The 19125-nt window shown below is 41.6% G+C and overlaps 1 protein-coding gene across 1 annotated transcript in view; it reads right to left on the bottom strand.

Moving 5' to 3' along the window:
* The window catches only part of LOC145412368 (uncharacterized), a 417977-nt gene that overhangs the window by 85799 nt on the left and 313053 nt on the right, over positions 1-19125 (bottom strand). The window contains exons 12-13 of the mRNA XM_080282257.1: positions 18286-18440; positions 12506-12650 (exon numbers count right to left, since the gene is read on the bottom strand). Coding sequence (XP_080138383.1) covers positions 12506-12650; positions 18286-18440 — 300 coding nt within the window. The remainder of the gene's footprint in view (positions 1-12505; positions 12651-18285; positions 18441-19125) is intronic.

The following is a 19125-nucleotide window of genomic DNA, read 5'->3' as shown; positions in this document are numbered from 1 at the left end:
AAAATCATAAAGAAAGTGGTTCCTGCGGTCTATAAGTGGTCCGTACAGGTGCAGTTCCCCCCCGCAGGTATCGTATTCTGTAATGGGCTGGATATGCTTTTACGTTTTCTATGGTAAGGAATAATGGGAGAAACAACACACAACACCTCTACATTTATTGAATTTGAACTAATAAACAATAACAGTAACAATATAATGGATTTCAGACACATATATATGAAAAATAAGCATTGTACCATCGCGCGAGCATAGCGAGTTTGGTCCGAGTCGTAACATGCTATATGCTAAGTTTCTGGTATGAGTCAACCTATCATTTTTTCTACTTGTATACTTTTGTTTCAATGACATTTTACCAATTACAACTGTTTGTAAGTGTTTTCAGATGTTTTCATTCATTATGATGACATGCAGCATAAGTATAGCGCACATCAGCTTAGTAAGCGCACTCGCTATGACTCGTATTTCAACATACCAAATTGTTTTATCACTTTCCAATTATTTTCCCCTTTACATAGAACCTTTCCTCCACCACTGTAAAGGTTTTCAATTATTTTCATTCATTACGAGGGCATTTAGCGATATGCTAGCACATATTCACGTAGCAACCACGATCTCAAACACTCGTGTTTCATCATCTACTTTATTTATTCACTCCAATTATAATTTCCCACTTACATTACACACGTTTACACCCCTAGAATGCACTGTACATACTTACTGCCATTATTTATTCAAGTGAGCGTGAGAATATCGCCTGAAAATACCCTCGCAAGGAATGTTTCGTCATACATAATACTCACACACTTATATACTAATTCACTCACACACTTATATACTAATTATTCACTTTATCACTTGCTGACTTTTATTTTGACTAATACGTGCCTTATTCATTCAACTGAGCGTCAGGAAATCTTATCTTTATACACACGCTATGAATATTTGACTTAGAATATATATCATCACATACAATAATTTGAACTTATATTATACCCGTAAGAATGTCACATAATAATAATTATATAATTACAGGCCGTATTTATTGCACTGAGCGACAGAATATCGCATCATACAACCCTCTCTATGTAAGTTTCAACTTAGGGCAGATTTATATACTTACACACAATGTTTTCACTTATGTTCTTCCCGTAGGCACTTTATACTAATATTTGGAGATCCAAATGACTGATAATTTCACTGAGCGTCTGTCTGTCGCATTTACCTCATAATTTCAGCGTCCTTTCGCATTCACACCATGCTAAAATTGCATCAACGTGTGATATTCACTAAAACATGGGTGAATACAGAGACCCACGTCACACTGCACGCACTCATAGCGGGTGTCCTTCCTCTGTGTCGTGAGTCTCACCTGGGAATTACTGCACACGTGACACCTGCGCTGGGGCCTAGGTCTGTTGGGCTGGGGAGGGATAGGAGTGGGGAAATGGCGGCCGGATATTCTCTGGGGAGTTTGGGCAATAGGGGCAGTGCGGGTGCGATGTTGGGGCCTTTCAACAGCATACTTTGCAAAGATTTCTCTTGTGAGCTCCCTCACAAACCCTTCAAATGTTTCCTGAACTCCTGTGGTCATGGCGTGAAGGTGGTGGCAATTCAGAGCAGTGATATCTAGCAAGTGAAAGAACAGTTTCTTATACCACTTCATCGTTGTCCTGGCACACTCTACCGTCGATATCATGGAGTCTGACTGGTCCACGAGGCGCATGTTTATATTGTAATCCATAACACACTCAGGTTTCCAAACACGACGCCTGCTCTCGCTACGGTAATCTACAGAATCAGTACGGTGCATCAAGGGGCAGTGAACCGTGGACAAGAGGCTTACTTCTCTGTTGTGGTTCCACATTGTTGCAAGGATGTTGTTGGCTTTGAAGAAGACAACCTCACTCCTTGCAAGTTTCCGCCCTACCTTGGCCATGTGACGCCGGTTCACCTTTACGGTTCCACAGACTCCCGTTTCATGTGTGTGAAGATAACGAGCGAGAAGAGGGCTAGTGTACCAGTTGTCGAGGTAGAGAACGTGACCGCGATGAAGGTAGTCTTCTATCATCGTCTTTACCACTGCTCCCGACAGTCCAATACTTCGATCTTCTATTATGTCTGTCTGTGCACCGGTGTACAAGACTATGTCTTGCACGTATCCAGTCCTACAGTCACACATAACAAAGATCTTGAACCCAAAACGGTGCCTTTTGCTGGGTATATACTGTCTGAATGAAATATTGGCTCTCCACAACACGAGACTCTCGTCTATGACGAGATCTCTATAGGGATAGAATGAGGAACGAAAGGTTTGCCTGAGGTGATCAAAGACCAACCGAATTCGCCTCATTTTGTCAGTGTTGTTTGCATTTGCAGGGTCATGAGCATCATAAAAATGGAGGCGACTTAGAATTTGTTGAAACCGATTACGGCTCATCACTTGACCAAATATGGGGGTAAACATAACAGGGTCCCTAGTCCAGTAAGCAGGAATTCTATTCTTTCTTATAATACCCATCAAAAGGACCAGGGCAAAAAATAAAAACATTTCTGGAAGGGAGACAGGGTAATCATAGATCATAGAATGCCTACTCCTTGTTCCCAATCTTTCACTTTCTAGGCGCTGGGCGCTTGCAAACAGGTTTGATAAACTATCTGATCCACGAATGCCTCACTGAAAAACAGGTGGAAAAAATCCAACCTGGTGGAATTACTGTGAATACCTGGTGCAATGCAGCCAGATCGACCTTGCTCAGTGAAGGGATTGTCACTCCTCTTCCCTCTGCCTTTACCCTTTCCCTTTCCCTTACCCTTACGGCCTTGAGGAACATTAGGGGGCTGTGGGGATGAAATAGTAGAATATTGGGGAGCAGAAGACGTGCTGGGGAGTGGTTCCCCTCAACCTTCCCCCTCCATTACCACACCACGTGCTCTCTCACGCAACCTAGCTCGACCACGTGTTAGGGGATATTGGGGAGCATAAGACGTGCTTTGGAGTGGTTCCTCCCCACCTTCCCCCTCCCTCACAACCCCACATGATAAGGAACGCACCCGCACTGGCCCACGTGATCCACTCTGCCGCCTCACACTACGTAGGGAGAGCAATGACTCACTCACGTCACTCTCACTTTCCCTAATCCCAGGACTTTCCATTTCACTCCCCACTCCCTCCACTTGACTTCCTAGCTCCCCAAACAGAATGCTAGGCCCATACCTGCTCATACGACATGGTGTGCGCTCTGGGCCACGATGTGTAATGACCTCCCGTCCATACCACATGGCAGCACGTCCCACGGCTCCGTCCTCGTCCTCGTCCTCGTCCTTGACCTCGAATTCTCCCTCCAAATCACGCTGGGGATAGGGATAGGATATACCACGTGCCTTCTTTGCCTCCTACCCCTCTCTAGCAGCACGGTAAGTCACATACTGCCGCTTCCTGGGTGACAGAACTTCCTCATCACTGCTGGTGGTTTCTTCCTCCTCTGGCTGCACATAATCTTTGTCCATCTCCTCGTCATCCAGTGGGGAATCACTGTCGCCAGTAAAGGTGTCCAGGGCGACTTGAATCTCGCTGTCTGAGAGACCTCTCTTAGCCATGTCTGAGCAGGACCGTGGCTACCAGGTGAGTGGACGAGTGGCGGGCTAGCGCGGGTCACGCGGGGTCGCCGAGTGTCCCCGCCTGGTGGCAGGTAGGGGAAGGTCAGGCGAGGGTACGTACTGCAAATCAAGCGCGAAATTTGAAAATTGTCGAAATTATGCACATTGCAATTGCACGACGTACTGGTACGTCGCCGGGACTGGCAAATGCAAATCGTTGCAACGTACCCATACGTCGACGGGACGGGGCGGGTTAATAAAGAGGCCTAAATGTCAAAGAATACTGAAAAAAATCATCGGTCGCAAGCGAAAAGAATATTAAAAAACCTAAGTATACAGAAAATCATAATGACAGTACTGAATATCTTAAATTACAGCGGCAACATACGCATAATCTTCGGAAAACTAAACGAGACTATGAGGCTAAAATATCTCTTGAAGCAAAATAATTTTTTTTCATTATGTGATGTTTGCGAAAAATATAAGAGACAAATAGCATAGGCCCTCTATTGAACTCGGATGGTCATCTACTAAAGCAACGATACTGAGTGACACCTTTCATGGTGTTTTTACAAAAGAAACTAGCGTAAACATTGCCATCCAACATTCGATTTTCTCAGGACCAGAAGATAATAAGATATCAATCAACGAAGTGACATATTACGAAGTGCTAATTTACCTACAAAAAATCGACCCAAATAAATCAACTGGCCCAGATCAGAGATCTCCTCGCATACTTCGTGAAAGTTTAAAACTTAAATATTCAGTACGTCAATAACTGAATGTTGAGAACCCAATCAGTGGATTAATATATCACCTATCATTAAAAAGGGCAATATAAAACGTGCCAGAAATTACCGCCCAATAAACCTAATGTCAATACAATGGAAAATCTGACCAAAAAAAAAAATAAAGATAAAGTTATCGTGTTCCTTAATAAGTATCCTCTTATAACAAGTAATCAGCAAGTGATTCATAGTAATAGATAATGCCTTGCAAATATGCTTGATTTTTTTTTTTTTTACAAACATACGATAACTGGGACGCAAAAATACCTTTGGATGTCGTCTACCTAGATTTCCAAAAAATGTTTGGTAAGCTTCCCCATCAAAGACTACCTGAAAAACTAAAGGCCCATGGCCCTTCTTACTAATTATGTGCATGGACTGGTGATTAGTTAACCAATCGCAAGTAGCATGTAATGATAAATGGCGAATCATCAGACTGGTTAGAAGTAATATGTTACGTTCCTCGAGGGTCAGTTCTAGGAGCAGTTCATTTCACTGTTTATATCAATGCTCTAGCAAACGGACTCGATTTTAAGGTAGCGAAATTTGCAGATGACACGAAGTAATTACGAAAGCAGAATGTGAATCAATATGAAACGACTCCAGGGATAAGTTAATAAACTAGAGTGAAAAGTGGCAGATGATATTTAATTTAGATAAATGTAAGGCAATGCAATTTGCGACAAAAACATTACAAGTGAATATCGCATGTTCAATATCCCACTGATGGAAGTAAAAGATGAGAAGGAATCAGGAGTTATTAACATTAACGACCTCAAAAACTCTAATCAGTGTATAGCAGCCAGTAACAAGGCAAATACAGTGCTTGGCTACATAACAAGGAACTTTGATCATAAAATGCCCCTTGTAATATCTAAGCTTTATATGTCATTAGTTAGACTACAACTAGAATACTATGTGCAGCAATGGTCCCCGAATCTTATTATGGATGAAGAAAGACTCGAGGGAATGCAACGCAGAGCCAAAAAATGGTCCCATCACTGAGAAATGTACAATATGAAGAGCGATTAAAGAAAATGAATATGTTTTCTCTAAAAACGCAATGACTCAGGGAAGATCTAATAGATATTTAATATTCTTCACAGATTTGATGACATTAGATACGATAATCTGTTCCTAGTACAGGATGATTTTATGGCTAGAAATATTGGAATGAACTTAAAATCATGAACTTTGGGGATAAGTTACATTAATATTCTAGTAGTATTCATAGTGCAACAATGGCAAAGGCTACCAGCAACAACAGCTAGTCAAAAACTATTGATATATTTAAAATTCGACTTGACAAATATTCTGAGTCTGCAGGCTATAACTGAGTGCTGTTTCTTTCCATGCTGAAGTGTATGCTGACGACTATGAAACGATGTCATATTAACAAGAACTTTCAGTGATTGTGTGTGCTTTTCTTTTACAGATCTGCAGAAGAGATAACATAACGCATAGCCGTTCCTATTCTGCCTCTCCTATTAGATTTCTTCTGTTTGTTTGTTTTCTGAAAAGCATGGTGTTCTTCCCTCTTTTTTTTTTTTTTTTTTTTTTTTAGCTGCTTTAACCCGCGCCGTCCCGGGGACGTACTTCCATATCCTCACGTTTTGTCACAGCCAATCCCGGGGACGTACTTCAACGTCCTGCAATTCCAAGGTTCATAATTTCCACAATTTTCAAAATTCGCGGGAGATTTTCGTTTCGCCCGGGTACCCAAGCCTCCCCTACCTGCCGCCAGGCGGGCAGTGTCCTAGACCCCGTGTGACCCACGCTCGCCCTTGTCTCGGTCACTCACCTGCCAGCAATGACCCAGGTCAGACATGGCGCGGAAAGGTCTCTCAGACGAGGAAATCGCATCCGTCCTGGAAGTCTTCACTGGAGACAGTGATTCTCCACTCGATGATGATGTGGTGGATCGCGATTACGTCCAGCCAGAGGAAGAAATAAGCAGCAGTGATGAGGAGGTCCCTTCGCCCCGAAAAACGCGGTATGTGACATACCGTAAGGCAAGGGAAGGCCAGCCTGCTCCCCAACCACGTGCACAGCTATCTCTCCATCACGATTCTGATCAGGACGAGGATGAGGATGATGAGGATGATGGAGGCCTAGGACGTGATATCGCCGCGTGGTTGGGAAAGGAGAAAATATCACCACGTGGATCAGAAGGTGGGGCGAGACGACACCTAAGGTATGGTGAAAGTACTTTGTCTGGGGAAGTGGCAAGTGGTGTGGTGGGATTGCTGGGAGAAAGGGAAAGTGTTGTGGCGGCAGCGCGGGGTGAAAGTGAGAGTGGTGTGGGGGTAGTGCGGGGTGAAGGGGCCAGTGGTGTGAGGGAGGCAGCACGAGCACGTGGTGCTCGTAGGCCTAGGGGAGAGGAGGTTGAGTCACTCCCCAGCACTTCTTTCGCCCCTGAATATTACCAAACTTCCTCCCCACAGCCCCAGGATGTGGGGAAAGGAAAGAAAGGGAAGGGAAAGGGTAAAGGAAAAGGGAGAGGGAAGAGAAGTGCGAGTGATGAGAGGCGCCGCTCTCCACCTCCCCAACCTCCCCCACCACCCTCACCTCCCCACCCTGACGAAGGGGACGATGGTGACGTGGCTGGAGACGGTGGTGTCACGTGGAACTGGTAAGATGGGAGTAATTTTACTCCCATCATTCACCCTTTCACTGAGGAGTGGCGATCAGGTTGCACGGCTCCAGGTGTAAATGCTGGGTCGTCACGGTTAGATTTTTTCAACTTCTTCTTTGGTGAGGCGTTTGTTGGGCGCATAGTAGAACAGACAAATATTTTTTCACAATCCCAGCGCCTTGAAAATGAACGCTTAGGAACCACAAGCAAGCATGCAGAACAGTATGACTATCCCGTGACTATTTCAGAGATGTTCCTATTTTTTGCCCTGGTAATCTTGATGGGTGTGGTGAGGAAAAATCTAATTCCTGCCTACTGGACAACGGACCCAATCATCCTCACACCTTTCTTTGGAAAGGTGATGGGTCGTAACAGATTTCAGTTTATTCTCGGCCGCCTCCACTTTTTTGATGCAGATGATCCAGCCAATGCAAATAACACCGATAAAATGAGGAGAATTAGGCTGGTATTTGATCATTTACGGGAAATGTTCCGCTCCTCATTTTATCCCTACAGAGACCTCGTCATAGACGAGAGTCTTGTGTTGTGGAGAGGCAATATTTCCTTTAGGCAGTACATACCCAGCAAGAGACACCGTTTCGGGTTCAAGATCTTTGTTATGTGTGACTGTAAGACTGGTTATGTGCAAGACATAGTCTTGTACACGGGCGCACAGACAGATATAATAGAAGATCGGAGTATAGGACTCTCTGGGGCCGTGGTGAAGACAATGATAGAAGAGTACCTTCATCGTGGTCATGTGTTGTACCTGGACAACTGGTACACTAGCCCTCTTCTCGCTAGGTTCCTCCACCAACACGACACCGGAGTCTGTGGTACAGTCAAGAGAAACCGTCGCCATATGGTCAAGATAGGGAGGAAACTTGACAAGAATGAGGTGGTTTTCTTCCAGGCCAATAACATCCTTGCAACCCTGTGGAACCACAACAGGGAAGTTTGCCTCCTATCAACTGTTCACAGCCCCCTGATACACCGCACAGACTCCGTGGATCACCGTAGCGAGAGGAGGCGCAACGTATGGAAACCAGAGTCTGTACTTGCCTATAATCTGAACATGAGGCAAGTTGATCAGTCAGACTCGATGATTTCAAGTGTTGACTGTGCCAGGACCACGATGAAGTGGTACAAGAAACTCTTTTTCCACTTGCTCGACATCACGGTCCTGAACGCCCACTACCTGCACGCAATGACCACCGGAGTATCCGAGACCTTTGAGGGGTTTGTGAGGGAGCTGGCACGTGAAATAATCGCCCAGCATGCCCAGGACAGACCCCCACACCGCCCCCGCGCCCCCCGTGCTGCTCAGACTCCCCTACGTCTTGCAGGCCGCCACTACCCCAGCGCAATCCCTTCCGAACCAAACCGTCGTAAACCCCAGCGTCGCTGCCATGTATATAGGCACTCGACAGTCAGACCATCCACACAGAGAAAAGACACAAGATACGAGTGTGTCGAGTGCAATGTTGTGTTGTGCCTTCAGCCTTGTTTCAAGGAATATCATAATTTCCTACACTACTGAAACTGTGTGGGAAGGCGAAATGACGCTCATGATAATGGTAAGGCCAGTCAGTAGGTGCTAAGTCAAATATAAAGTTGAAACGGGTGTTATTTTTTCAGAAAATTAATGTATAAGATGAGAATTAGTGTAAGTGGAAAGAATTGTTATCAAAACTACACCCACTGTGTAAATCTGGTCAGTAAATATGTGATAGCAAGGAAATAAAGTGGAAACGGGTGTAATGTTAGCATGAATAAAACGTATAAGTTGAACATTACTGTAAGTTGTCATAATTGATGTCACGAGTACACCCACATTCTGGTCAGTAAGTATGTGATAGGAATTATATACAGTGGAAGATGTTGTAATGTTAGTAGTAAGGTATTTTATAAGTTGATTACTAGTGTAAGATGAAACAAATGATATCGCGATAACACTCCCTGTGTAAGTACGCGCAAATATGACGCTAAGTTCCATCGTACGTTCAGAAATGATGTGATATCAATTATATCAAGTGTTTACATGTGCAATGTTAGTGTAGAATTATTATATAAGTACAAAAATAGGTTGTAAGTTAAATTAGTTGTCATAGCGACTTCACCGTGTGTGTTATTATGCGCTATTATTACGCTATATATTTACGTAAGGCCTGAAATAATCTCAAAACAGTTCTATAAAGTTGAAAAGTGTATAATAATATTAGAAAAGTATTATGTAAGTAGAAAAAGCACAATACGAGTTGAAACAACAGTCACAGCGAGTTCACTCACTACGTAAATAAGCGCTAACATTACGCTAAATGTTATCAAAAGGCCTGTGAATACGTAAAAACAGTTCAATAAAATGTAAAATGGTATAATGTTATTGTAGAAGTATTATGTAAGTAAAAAAATTATATGTATCATGATTTTAGAATGTTAGCGATTCATCGTGACCAAGTTGGCCGATTTTGCTCGTTTCGCACGATGGTACAATGCTTATTTCTGCTCTATTTTTGTATAAAATCCAATATACTCTTTTATCACATGTTTTTATGTTTGTAATAAATTCATTTCTACTTACTTTCATTGGTTTCCCAAACTTATAATACCATAGAAAACGTTTGAGGCTCACACCGCCTAGGGAGAACACGGGGCCAGGTGGGACGAACGCATACCTGGTTAAGCTAATTAGGGACCCCGGGGACCACTTTCTTTGCCACCGGCCATTGTTTCTGACCAAAAGCGAAAGTTTAAGCAAAAAAAAAAGGGTCGAAAAATGCCCGGGATTGGGGGGTACCAGTGGTCGAAAAGTGGCCGGGATGGGGCGGGTTAACTGAATGCTGTTGTGGGTGGGGGAAAGCCTTCTTCTTTTCTATCCTTTTCGATTACATGATGGTTAGGTTTTAGGAGAAATAGTATGTTTTCCAACAGATAACCCCCTCATGGGTCAACATCCCTCCAGTTATCTGCACTTCCTATTACTCCTATGATTTATATACTCCCCAATACAGGTAACCTTAAGCTATGACGGCAACATCAAACAGGAAGCTAAAGAAGCGAGGCGACAAGCTCACCTGGTTAAATTTATACTGATAAGTTTGTGAAACGGAATGGTTAGAGACGCAAATGGAAGTGACAATGTATTTATGTTCAAGGAGTCTGTCTGGCACATCTGATAGTTTCACCTCATGCTACAGTTTAAATCTTAAAATTCTACGGTATGTTATTCCTATCTATATAATTAACTGGGGAAGTGGATTCATTTTGCTAAATAACATCGCTTCGCTGTAGTCAGAATACAGTACCCAAAAGAGCACCAACCTTCTGGATGATCGAAAGTTTTAACATGGACATGAACTGCGCAAAATAACATAAGAGGATTTTAACATGCTGTACACACATACATAAGAAAAAAAAATGCGGTGAGGAAGAAATACCTGAGAGATGCCAAGTACACCTGACAATCTATCTATCTATCTATCATCTATTTATCTATCTATCTATCTATCTATCTAAATATATATATATATATATATATATATATATATATATATATATATATATATATCATTTCCTGTGGCAGCCCACGGGATGCATAGGGCCCCGATGAACTCTCTCCACTAATATTTGTCTCATATATATATATATATATATATATATATAACAGAAGATGAACAGAGAAGAAATAAACGAAATTTAAAAAATAAAAAGCCATACACCAGACTACACGTGTCCTCTGTTCATAAAGAATCTCAACAGTTGGACTTGAACAGCTGTTGGTTGAAGTTTAGGGGGAAACTATTTTGAGGAAGCGAGTTCCAAAGAGATGTAGTTCGGGGAATAAAAGAATTATCATAGGCAGATGTTCTGCAATACGGCGGTTCGTTCGTTCGATCGTTGAAAGATTCCCTGCACCTACAGTATAGTGCAGGCCGAGCCATACATTAGCCCGGTCAGTGGAGTATGGGCTGCTTAAAAAACAGTAAGGGGGGAGGACAGGACCTGGGGATTGCCCAGCATACACGTCCTGTCTCCCGGCTGGCTTTGTGGTGTGTGAATACGGCGGTGTGACAGTCCAGCCATGAGCGCTATCAGATATCCGTGTAGCACGGGGAAAGGCATGGGGAGCTGGCACGATGGATGCAACTTCGTCTGAGCATTTGCCATAAAAGTATCTGTAAATTAACGCAAGGGAGGCAACATTTCTTTTTACTTGTAGGGGAGGTAGTTTATTTGTAATAAGGGTTATTAATGATTCTTACATCTTTGTTCTGAATTTCCTCTAGTTGTTTATATGCAACCTCTCCACATCCACTCCACAAGGGTGAGCAATATTCCAGCTGAGTGCACACATGACTTGTAAATTATTGCCAACTGCTTGTTATTGATGTAGTTGCAGATTCTATACAATAATTCAAGTTTCTAGGAAGTGGTTTTAGCAAGTGATCTAACATGAAAGGTCCAGCTGAGGGTATTATTAAGCGAAACACAGAGAATTTCAGTACTTTTAGATATACAAATATTAGTAGCATTGATGGTACTATAGGTACCAGGCAATATCTGTCAGTTACTAAACTGAATATATTTGTTTTTTCTAGCAACGAATATGTGTTACTTTGTCCCCACTCAGCGATCTTAAGTTGCGAGTTAGAGATACAGTGGAGTCTCTTTTATCCGAAATTCATGGGACTTTCAAAGTTTCGTTTAATCGATTTTTTCGGATAAAAGTTACTGTAATAATATGTAGGATACAAGGGAACAGTATTGTACTCACCCATCACCCATTTCTGGCGACATCTAGCCCACCACCAGCACCAGCACCACAAAAGCCACTCAGTCATCACCAAAACATTTAATACACTGTAGTAACTACGTATGTAACTGCACTTTTGTAACTGTAATAGAAACTGTCAACTTAATTTTTCACTCAGACTTAAATAAACCTTCGCCAAAACAATTGCGTAATTCACTGTAAGCAATTCGAAAAAATAAAGTCTTAAACCTAATTTTTTTTTTTCTTATTAATCTGTTTCCTTATTCAATCATTTCCACATCATTCACATCATCTCCTACATCATCCAAATCTTCCGAGGTGGTGGATGCAGGTGATGGAGTGGGCAACTCGCTAGCAGGGGATATGTTAGTGACTAGCGGAGGAACCGTCAACTAACGCCAGTGGCGCGAAACAAGCCCGACGTGCTTGAATTTTTGGATAGATTTCAGATTTTTGCGGTTAATCGAAATGAGAACGTTTTAGTAAAACTTACGGTTAATGGGATATTACGGTTAAAAGAATTTCGGATAAAAGAGACTCCACTGTATTAAACTTTGTGAATGGATGTTTAAGTGTGAAGGAAGAGCGAAGTGTGGAGTTATCTGCATATGAATGAATGGGATAATGGGTGACAGATGTCATTAATACGAATATGCGATTATGGCTGTGAAACTATGTGACTGTGTATTATGATGTGAGAAGGAGACTCACAAGTGACGTTGAGAAGGATGGAGTCGGTGAGAGGGTAGTCTGGGAAGAGCGGGTTGAGGGAGATGCAACTTAGCCGTTGACCGTGATGGCGTCGCGAGGCTGTCACTATCACCCGTGAGCTGCTCATGTTCACCCCGTGCTGTGTCTGTAGAATTGAAAGTTACTGGTTAGTGAGGTGTTGTTACAGTACAATGACCATTATATCCACTCCGTGCTGCGTCTGTAGAAGGGAATATGACTTGCTAGTGAGATGTCTGAAAAATATTTTAAAGAAATTTAAGGTGATATGCTGCATTTGAATCTCCGTTTGTCGGGGGAGAGTAACTGGCTCGTGAAGTGTTGAGACAGTACAATGAAGATCATCTTCACTCAGATCTGTGTCTATATAGGAGAAACTAAATGTTCTGTATTATCGAGTTCAAAGGAATCAAACAGAGATAGAATATTGATCACTTCAGGGACGTTTGATGCACTGAAGACAATATCTGCTATATCTCTTTTATGAGCCTAATACAGGGGTCCCCAAAGTGGTCAGTATCGACCTCCCCAGGGGTCAGTGAGAGTATACACGGGGTATATAAATGGCTGGAGAGTCAAAAGGACGTCGCTAATTGGCTGGACGTCAACAGGGGGTCAGTGAATGATGGCAGGTCTGTTGGGGATCAATCACTCTACTGGGGTCGAAAGCTGAAATGCGTGTAAGAAGTATAAATTACGTACATACAGTATTATGCAATTAATCACGAATTGCTGCTGCATGATATACATAATTTGTTTTTATCATGTACTTTTTATTTGTCTTCTTGAAGCAAAATGCAGTTCATCTACCATTAGCCAGAATCACGTGACGTGACCGGACTGTTATCATGCCTCTTTCATATGGATATATTACTTTTTCTTTAGTCATGTGCGGTTCTTTTTGTTTTGTTTTGTTTTTTTACTAATATTGGATAAACATATTAACTTTTCTTACTGTCCACATGGGATCTTCATAACTCTAGTCCCGTCTACTTCCTGTATATCTGCACCCCGCCCCTCGTACCTCTCACCCTCTCCCTTGTCACTCTCATCTCCCCTGTCCCAGGAAGGATATGCGTACGTGTAGTATTCATGTGTGTGGTAGGTGGGCATGCTCACCATCAACTCACTCGATGCAGTGCTGCTCTCGGGTGGCTGCCTATTCCTCTCTCTCTTCCTTCTTTTCTTCCTTCCTCTTTCGTCCTTCTTTCCTTCCTTCCTCTTTCGTCCTTCTTTCCTTCCTTCCTCTTTCGTCCTTCTTTCCTTCCTTCCTCTTTCGTCCTTCTTTCTTTCCTCTTCCTTCTGTCTACCGGCGACTCTACACTGAATGACAAGCCAAATGGTTTCCTGTACACAAGGAAACCATTTACTACGCTGGGTGGTAACCATATAACCATACTATGGCGCCTGCTGGTTTAATGGGCAATTTAGGTGCTCCAACCTGATTGAGCCTGTGTCGCTTCATATCCAAGGGATAATAGGGGTTTAATGCTCACGTAATACCACTCACGCATTAGTGAGGCTGGTCACTCTCGTCTTAAATGCCAGGACCAACTTGCTTAGCCCCGGATTCTTACGCTCTCGTGGGGCAACACAGGAGTAGATGATGTTAATGATGATGATGTATTCATGTTCACTTCCAGTACTGAGCGTAATCACCCCACCGCATACGAACTCAGACTCGACAGCCAGTGCATTTTCAACACCCTCAGCGACAAGAGTGATGTCAGTGAAGTAACTACTGTGCCTTTACTAACAAACATATTACAGCTGCTGATACCAAGAGTAAGTGTCGACAATATTCACAAGAATATTTGAAATTTCGATTCACCACTTCGTTTATCAATGAAACAATGCTTATGTGCCTATTATGCGAAAAGACTTTTCCAGTAATGATGCCATGACACCTGCGAAGATGGAAGACCACCTTCGAAGAGTTCACCCAGATAAAAAAAAAAAAAAAAATCTTGATTAATTTAAGGCACTGAAAGAAAAATATAAAATCGACCAAATTTACATTTTTCAAAGCATCTGTCAATGTTGATAATGAAGGTCTGAAGGCATCATATAGTACAGTATCTCCCTTATCATAACAAAGAAAGGAAAATCGCATACACCTAGTGAGATCATAATTACAGCAATTAAAGAAGTGATTGAAACTACTATGAAGAAAGACTCTCAGCCTGTCCTAAAATGTCTGCCATTAAGTGCCAGTGCAGTGCGACGACGAATTGATGAGATGGGCGATGATGTGGAAAATACTTTGACATCTGAGCTTCAGCATTCTAAGTTTTCTCTCCAACTCGATAAGCCAACTTTTAGCAGTTCAAATATTCTTATAGCATATAAGGTATTTCAGTCCAAGTCAAAAGTGCACTATTGACGAATTATTGTTTGCTAAGTATCTTAAAGCTGCTGCAGAGAGCAAGACAATTTTGTGGTGTTTGTATGAATACTTGGAGAATCACAGTATACCCATCAACAATAGTGCTGCAGTGGCTACCGATGGTGCACCAGCAGTGGTCGGCCGCCACAGAGGATTTGCTATTTTACTAAAGGAAAAGGTGCCTGATGTTCGTACTATTCATTGTGTATTACACAGACACCATCATGTAACAAAAAAAAAAAAAAAAAAAAAAAAAAAAAAAAAAAAAAAATCGGTGGTGAAGTGCATGATGCCTTGAAAGTGCGTATCAGAACAATCAATAAAATTAAAGGTCATCCATTCAGCTCGTTATTGTTTGCAATGCTATGTGAAAAGAATGATGAAAAACTGAACCAATTACTTTGCACACTGAGGTAAGGTGGCTGTCTTGGGGAGATGGCTTGCAAAGACTTGTAGATTACAACTCAACTGTGCAGTTTCTAACAGATGTAAACCCATCACTGTCTGAAGAGTTAAAAGAGTGTACGAATTCTCTCTTCTGTTTGGCAGACCTATATTCAAAATTCCATGAACTACAGAAACGTCTGCAGGGTAAAGATGTTACGATTATTCAGGCCAGGACAACTCCATTAGGCTTCTAAGATAAAACGGGCCCATTTAAAGCTTCCTTGGCAAGTAGAAATTTTCAGAATTTTTCAAACTTACGGCAATTGGAAGAAAATTATAACACTTCAGACAGTGACCTGGAGATATATGCTATGCATCTTGAAAAATCAAGGGAAGACTTTAAAGTACGGTTTGGAGACCTGGAGAAAATGCACATGACTGACTGAATTCTTACACCATTTGATTTGAGAACAGAAAATGCAGACATTGCCTCTCACTTATAGGAAGAACATATAGAAATGACTATGACCCTCGTAGCAAAAGTAGTGCTCAGATGTAAAAGCCTCAGTGACTACTGGAGCAATGTATATACTGTTGCAAAATTCCCCCGGCTTTGAACAGTGGTTGAGCCATTTTTACTTGCATTCCCAAGTTCTTATATGGTTGAAGCTAATTTTTGCCGTGCAAATGCACTTCTAAGAAAGCAGAACATACCAAACTTGGAAGTGCGTGGTGACTTAACTAAATCTTACCAATCTCAAACCAGATATCAGTGCTCTTGTTTCCACTCATCAGAAGCATCCTTCCCGTTAATGATATCAACAATTTCAGTGACAAATATATATTAAATATATTAATTTTTATATTTTAAATATCGCTAATTTTTTATGAAGTCATCACTACTACTACTACTGCTGCTGCTGCTATTACTATTATTATTATTATTATCATCATCATCATCATTATTATTGTTACAATTATTGATATTATTATTATCATTACGAGCCGCGATAGCGAAGCTGATATTGCTTTCAGTTTGTGTATGTGTGTGTGTGTGTGTGTGTGTGTGTGTGTGTGTGTGTGTGTGTGTGTGTGTGTGTGTGTGTGTGTCTTAGCACGATTATTTCGTAACCGCTCAAGGTATCACAAAAATTTACAGGTGTGTAGCTGGGAAAAGAAGCGATATATATATATATATATATATATATATATATATATATATATATATATATATATATATATATATGTGTGTGTGTGTGTGTGTGTGTGTGTGTGTGTTTGTGTGTGTGTGTGAACAAAAAGGCTCAAAATTTTTTATCTAATATTATCTAAATTGGTGGAACGTTTGAGGGTTAACCAAGAAATATACCTACTGTTTTTGTGAACAACAGGTCAAAGGTAAAGGTAAAAGGTCTAGGCCAAAATGTTATGAAATAGTATGCAGAGTGTTTGGACGCTTATTGCACATGCTTTATATAGACACTTCTCACCCTTAACTTAGTTCTTTGGCTTCTACATCCTTCAACTTCATCAACTTGGCTTGGGCATTTCTCTCAGACTTAAAACTCACACGCACTGATACATAATTATCTTCATCATCGTATCATTCTGCTTATCTTTACAAAACTACTGTATACTAATTATCTAAGCACATTCTCTTCTACCCCGTGATCAACAGATTTTCCCATACGATATCTCTAAGAACGTCTGTTTTTCTTATCCTGATTAATATACAATATAACGTATAATCACCACATTAGTCTTTAATTAGATTGCTATCGTACATATATAATTCATCTTTGCATGCTTTATTCACAGCTGGTCGTGGGTAGCCGCAACAAGGATATCAAGCCTCGCGGTTGCAACTCAAATCTGCCTTTTATCTACTAGTGTTTGTCCACTTTCATCAGCTCCAGTTTACATTTCCCTGTCGTCCTCAGTCTTCCATATCTTCTCTTATTGTCACTCTAAATTATATTATGACCACTCTAGCCATGACTTGAGATGCCACAATGCATAAACTGTCAAGCAAGTTATATTTATTGATGAATCTTGTGAACCTTCATCCTCCAATTCTTTTTTTCTCATACATTTTCTGATCTTGGTAAGTCATGTTTTTCTTGGTCTTCCACATCTGCGGCCGTCTTAAATCTCATTCCACCCTCATGTACACTGCTCACCATTCTCGCAAATCCATTCTTTCTATGTGTCCCATCCATGTAGTCCACGTTCTCTTACTCATTGACCAACAGACTTCCAACCTCCAACATAATCCCGCATGCAGTGGCAACTAAAGAATCACCTCCACGTCCTCCGGTACTCCACCATCAGTCTGCCCCTCCTCCAACTTACACCTTCTCACCCATATACCTCTTTGCTCCATCTCTCCATCTCGTTCTCAGTCTTCTCTTCCACCTAGCTCAAATACACTCTCCTACTCAGTCTCCCATTCTCCTCACAAGGCCAAACCATCTCAAAGTACTTCTAATGTTTTCCAGCTCACACATATCAACACCAAAACGCCCCTTCACTTCCTCATTGTGCCTTGGCCCTCATAGCAACAGCCTAGTGGTGGGGTTGATTGGTACTAACCAAGAATGTAACAACCATGTGAGCAACATCTGATGGGGTAGCGTGGTACTCACAAGTAATGTAAGAATTATGTCAGCAGTCTAATGATGAGGTTGTGTGGTGACCACATCAGGAGTTTGGTGATGGGGTTGCTTGGTACTCACATGTCATACAATATCATATCAGTTGCCTAATGATGGGGTGAGTTGGTACATATAATAAAATATTCACATCACCAGCTAGTGATGGGGTGGCCTATACGGTAGTCACGTAAATATAACATCCAGGTCAGCACCTAGCGATGCTTGGCCTGGAGCTCACATAATAGCCATGTCAAAGCCTAGTGAAGGATTGGCTTGGTATTCACAAATAACAGCCAGGTCATCAGCCTAGCAAAGGCAGGTAACATGGTACTTACCTGAGCTGGGAGAGGGGCTAGAGTGGCGAGACTGCCGAGTGTCCATGTGATGTTGGGATGCGGACGGGATCCAGCTGAGATGCACACTATCTGGTACTCCTGCCCCACCCTCATGGATCTAGGGGGCTGCTCCAGGCGGGTCATCAGTGGACGCACTGTTGGGAACAAGATCACAATATCCAGTTGGGTAATTTAAACAAATCTGTTTTATAATAAAGCAATGCATCAAATTCCCTTTTTCATGTGTTTTCTAAAACAGAAGTGACAAAAACAAACAGGATAATACAGGAAAATTCATCATTTCTCCGTACCTGCCTACGCATGGATGCAGTATATTTAGCTTCGCAAAATCACACAGGTACAGTATCTACCGTCATCAGAGGTGTAACGTTTGTTCCTTTATGTTACCATTTTATTTTTTTGTATATAATTAGGAAATTTAAAAAAATATCCACCCTACGACTATGTAGAATTTGACTTCAGTTTCATTGTTTATTTGCATAATACTTCCATGTCTTCTGTTTTACTGCAGTGATTCTGAACATATGTTTACATGGCCAGTAAATACCCGTTATTTCTCTTTGAGCTCTGGTCTTTTGAAGTTTAGCCCAGCTAGGCCCATACTTGGCCAGGTCCTCCCAAAGGAAGGAATATCTATACAACAATAACAAGTAAATACAACTCAACAAGGACTTTAGGATGTTCTTTACAGTTAGTGACCCACGAGGAACCATCACTTATAATAACCAGAGGAAAGTCTTTTTTTCAGTGGTTTGGAAAAATTGGACATATAAATATATATTCAGAGTTGCTGCAGTAAAGCAGAAGATATGAAAGTAT

This window comes from Coenobita brevimanus, chromosome 93 (assembly GCF_032717465.1).
Source record: "Coenobita brevimanus isolate Jiangsu-jjx chromosome 93, ASM3271746v2, whole genome shotgun sequence".
NCBI classification, from domain to species: domain Eukaryota; kingdom Metazoa; phylum Arthropoda; class Malacostraca; order Decapoda; family Coenobitidae; genus Coenobita; species Coenobita brevimanus.
The sequence above is the reverse complement of the archived record's forward strand: the minus strand, read 5'-3'. Positions and strand labels throughout refer to the sequence as shown.